At 46.0% G+C, this 5054-nt stretch overlaps 2 protein-coding genes across 2 annotated transcripts; one reads left to right on the top strand and one right to left on the bottom strand.

The window, feature by feature from the left end:
* Positions 1 to 759: 759 nt before the first annotated feature.
* LOC100303930 (uncharacterized) lies at positions 760 to 4603 on the bottom strand. The gene is made up of 2 exons (NM_001368189.1): positions 2810 to 4603; positions 760 to 1049 (listed from the first exon to the last, which is right to left on the bottom strand). Exon 1 carries the CDS (start codon positions 4541 to 4543, stop codon positions 2834 to 2836), a length of 1710 nt encoding a protein of 569 aa, NP_001355118.1. The 5' UTR covers positions 4544 to 4603; the 3' UTR covers positions 760 to 1049; positions 2810 to 2833.
* On the top strand, positions 1541 to 2078 carry LOC118476706 (uncharacterized). The gene has a single exon (XM_035966327.1). It carries the CDS (start codon positions 1588 to 1590, stop codon positions 1813 to 1815), a length of 228 nt encoding a protein of 75 aa, XP_035822220.1. The 5' UTR covers positions 1541 to 1587; the 3' UTR covers positions 1816 to 2078.
* Positions 4604 to 5054: the final 451 nt, after the last annotated feature.

Below are 5054 nucleotides of genomic sequence, written 5' to 3'. Positions count from 1 at the left end.
GACCCTCGGGTCAAAACACCGACATTATTTGTGGGCCTAGACCGACATGACACAATGTGTGGGCCATGCCTGGGCCTCAAGTCAAGCCCATGGGCCGGTCTGGCACGACCCATTTAGCTTAGACCCATTGAAGGCCACTAAACATAGAGCCCGTATATAAAAAGGAAACCCACTAAACATAGAGTCTGTATATGAAAATGTTTTTAATGATACACCCACGACTATAAAACAACTCCATTTTATTTGTAACTCTGTTTATGTATTACTATTGTATGGATATGTATTGATGTTGCATATATATGGGCCAATCTAGCACACTAAAATATCATAGGATATTTAAGCCGGCTCGACACCGGCCCGACACACTTGACTATTTATGGGTCGATGGCTCGACCCACAATTATGACCATGCTTGCATTATGGGATATTTGAACCCGTCACATATAATTATTTATGGGCCGTGGGCTCAGTCTATATGCGGGCACAACCCGACCTACAATTAAGGCCGTGCTTTAGTGGACATGGGACCGTCTCAATTGTACATGTATAGTCGACAACCAGGGCGAGGCCGCCGTGAGCGGAGGCGGAGAGTGAACAGGGTGCTGGGAGGAATAGTGGGGAGGAAGCCGGAGGGGAAATTCATGGAAACCTGCAACACATATATAAACCTGCACATCCTATCAAGAAATTATTGTGGCCAAGCATGCCATACATACATCTCACTAGTTGTCAGCAAAAAAAAAAAAAAGATTGCTGCTTGTCCAATAGTCTATGGCACTTTGGCATCGATTCCCAAATGATAAGAAAATGCCCTTGTTTTAGTCAGAATAAATATCAAAGCTACAACTTAAGATGCTCACGCAATAGATATTCTGCAGATATTGTCAGTGCACAAGGGAAGCAGCATCTTCCAAACAAGAGACACTACGATATACTCCATAGACCTGCTTTTCTGTTACCAATCAACATCAGGCCTGGCCAAACCTATCTATCTATCCACCAAGACCCATGTTTTCTGCTTGCTTCTCTGCCTCCCACCCAATTATTCACTATAAAAGAGACAAAAAAAAGATAAAAGAGAATCATTTTCAACCGAACGAGAACAACAAATGTTTTCCCTGCAACACGAAGCCAAGTCCCAGATCATTCAAATATTAGACACTACAAAACAAATAAAAACACTACACCATGTATGTTTTTCTTGCTATTCATATTTGAGCATACACACACACAAAAAAAACTATAATATTTGACCTATAGCATAACTTGACGTTTCTCTTAATGGAGAAGAGAAGAGAAGAAACCTAACTGGGAACTAACCTTACAATCAAAAAGTAAAATACTAGCCGTCAAAATCAGCTGAACTACTGCTAGCAGTAGTAAAAGAGATGAGACATGTGACGCCTAACAAATTTGAATGAAGAAAGGGAACAAGGCAATTCTTCAAAAGAGAATCGGATGCTTGATTACCTAGTAGAAAAATAGATGTCACGTTGGGCCTATAAAAGAAGGTGGCACCAAAACATCCCAGCTGCATACCGACCTTCCTTGCATTTTCTCAATACCTTGAACAACTAAGCAAGTCCAATGTCTCATGCCCAGCCCCTTCGTTTACAGGCCCAGTGGAAACACGTCGATATTCAGGATAACCAAGCCAATGCTATGAAGGAACCAGGAACCAGTGGTGGGTATGGCTCCCCAATGAAAGATGACAAGAACAAGGATGTGGATACAATAGCTTCGAACTTCATCAAGCTTAAGCACAGGGCTTGGGCACTCCAGAAGAGCACAACCATGTACCAACCTTCCACTTAAAGGTGTTGCTAGTTCAATAAGTCAATACTATATACTTATGCTTGTCTCTATATAGTCTATAGGTCCTAGTTCAAATAACAGATGCTGCTTGCAGCCTTGGATATTTGTGGAGTGAACGCATTGTTGATAGCATATGGATAAGAAAGTAATGTAATCATCTGGAGATGTGTAATTATGTGGCAATATTATTTGCAACAATGCTGCATGGAGTACTTTCATGTATGATACTGAGGCTTTGCAATTGATTTGCTTCTATTTGGAAATTATAGTAAAGCGTCGAGCATACATATTCTTATAATTATTAGCCAACTCCACGATCAGATAAGAAAAAAAACTGTGGTGTCAAACAGAAATACAGCATTGACAAGAAAGCTGTAGGAGCTTATAGTTGAAGAGTCCTGACATGCTCATACGAGTACCCCAATAAACCAAGGTATCACTGAAGCACACAGCATCTCCCAAGGCTATGGACTGGACATGTGGGACTGTAGCTCCATAGCACATTTGTTTAGTAAAAATTGTCATGTTAAAATGCAACAGACATTACACCAGATCAAATGATTGTGGCATGTAGTAATATTAAGTAATACTGCTGGTGGTTGAAATCATATATAAGCTTATTTGTCCAAGCATTTGTATTTCAGAGCTCCTGAAATTAATAATCGCCAGTAATAACAAACATGGTGTTCAAACTCTGAGCAAGCGCTTTGATTCATCTTAGTCATTTTTGAAGGAAAATCCAACTGTATAACGATCTAGCAAGCAGAAGCAATGATTACAACAACAAAAAAAAGTCTCAAGGACGTGCCAGTTGGCACCTTCCTCTTAAGCTAATAAGTTATAAGGGAATATGCCAGCAGGTCATGGGCTGGAAGTGGCATATACTAAAATTCGACTTAGTTGAACCATATGTCTTTAAAAGACCCAATACCAAGGCTACTTAAAAACAGAAAGCTAGCTAGCAAGCAAAGGTAAGGGTTCACCATAGCCTCACCAATCATTGCTTGGTTGAACCCAATCAAGAGGCAGAGGCACTCTCAATTTTTATTGATTCAAACAGTTTGGCGACGTGGGGGTGCTTGCGGATGTAAATAGGGCATTTGTACAGTAAATCTTGAGCTTCAGAATATCTTCCCTCCGCAAAGAACAACTTGAGAACATGCAGGTAGGCAGCAGGTGCTGGAGAAGTTTTCACTGTCAATGCCTTGAAAAAGTTCCTTGCATCTTCAACTGTCCCATACTTGGCAATGTAAGGAGGAAACGGGTCCGCAAAAGGTGGGAACTTGCAGGTTTTCATTGTCTTGAGAAGGGCCAGGGCCTCCTCAAGTTTGTTTACCCTCAGCAAGTCACCAATTAAATGCTGGCAAGTGCCTTGCCAAGGCCTCAACTCAGCCTTATCCACCATCTCAACAAACAAAGAGTAAGCCTCTTCAACCTTTTCATGGCTACACAGACCTTTCAATATCACATCGAGCACATCGCCATCCGCGTCCAAGCCCTTCTCAATCATCTCGGTGAAGTACTGCACAGCTCTGTCCACATCCCCAGCTACACAGTGCCCTTGGATCAACAGGGTCCAAGTCTTCAAATCTGGGACACACCCTTCAGCCTCCATTTCATCGAGCACCTTGCGAGCATTCTCCAGCTTGTCGGCCTTGCAAAGACCATACACCAACTGGCTATATGTAATATTGTCCGGCTGGTGGCCTTGGTCCCTCATAGTTTGCACAATCTCTGCAGCCTCATCGAACAACCCATTACTTGTAAGCGCCCTATGGACCCCATCAAGCAACTCCTTGGTCTTGACACCCCAGACGGCCTCAAACTTGTTGACAACCCGGTTGACAAGCTCAAGGTCCGGCGACGGCCCCAGCGAGATGCGCCTGATGATGATGGGTCCATCCTGCTGGCCTGGCTTGAAAGGGCCATCCATCATTAGCTCATACAGCTCCACAGCCTCCCGGACCATGTGACGCTTCTGGAAGTTCCTGGACAGCTTGAGGTAAGTGTCGATATCCACGTACATCCCGGCACCCTTCATTTCCCGGATCAACTCCCAAAATTCGGGCACCGACTCCTCCCTACCTAGCACCCTTGCCATGGCATTGTAGCTCACGGAGCTGTGCGTGTAACCCTGCTGCCGCCCAGCCCATCTGAAGAAGGCGAGAGCCTTGATCGGATGCTCCCTCAGCTCCCGGAGCACCGTGATGACAGCGGTTTCCGTGAGCGGAAGGAGACCGATGTCAGCGAGCCTGCTATCAAGTCCCGCGGCGTCGTGGTCCCGGACGGCCTCCGCGGCGGCGGCGGCGGCGGACTTGTCCCCCTTCCGGAACTTATCGTAGTGCGCGGTGAGAGAGGCGTAGTCGGCGGTGAGGCTGGCCTTCTTGAAGGAGGCGAGGGCAGCGAGGTAGGTGCCCTGGTCGACGGAGTGGCCAGCCTCCTGCATCTCGCGGAGGAAGGGCCAGAAATGGCGCTGGGCGGAGGAGGGGTGAGAGGCGAGGGTGCGGAGCATGAGGTTGTATGCCGCGGAGCCTACGGGCTTGCCGGCGGCGGCGGAGCGGCGGAAGACGGCGAGCGCTTGGGAGGGATCCTTGGAGAGGCTGTGGATGGCGTAGAGCACGGCCTCTGGGGTAGGGGGGTTGCTGGATGAGGCGGCGGGAGTGGTGGCGGTGGTGGAGAGAAGGCGGCGGTGGGCCAGGAGGCGGCGGAGAAGGGGAAGCGCCGCCATCAGTGGTGGTGATATGGGGTGGTTTAGTTTAGGGGTTTGCAGCAAGCCGGCGAGGAGAGGAATGGTTGGGGAATAAACGGGGGAAGGCGGTGGCGGATGCTATGGGCCGGCCATGGGAGCAGATCCATATTTGGTGCGGCATCAAAAGGCCAGTTTAGGACCAAATAACTTTCTTTTGTGAAAACGCAATAGCCTAAACCAAGAGGCCCAATGGCCCATATCCAAATGTCCATCTTTTTTTACTTTGAAAAGGCACGTTTTGATACATACCCCGTGCAAACCTACTAAAAAAGTTTCAAAAAATTCTGAAATTACATGAATGTACATCTAAGCTTACCTCATCTATATACAAAACTTCATTGTCAAATTCATCTTAATCTAACAGTTACAAAAAAGATAATTTTTGGTGCATTTGAACTATTACTGTTTGTCAGAAATTGTCTTTTTTGTAACTGCTAGAGTAAGATGAATTTGACCATGAAATTTTGTGTGTAGATAAGGTGAGCTCAGA

The sequence above is a fragment of the Zea mays genome, chromosome 3 (assembly GCF_902167145.1).
Source record: "Zea mays cultivar B73 chromosome 3, Zm-B73-REFERENCE-NAM-5.0, whole genome shotgun sequence".
Classification (NCBI taxonomy): Eukaryota; Viridiplantae; Streptophyta; class Magnoliopsida; order Poales; family Poaceae; genus Zea; species Zea mays.
Note: the sequence above shows the minus strand (reverse complement) of the source record. Positions and strands in the feature narration are given on the sequence as shown.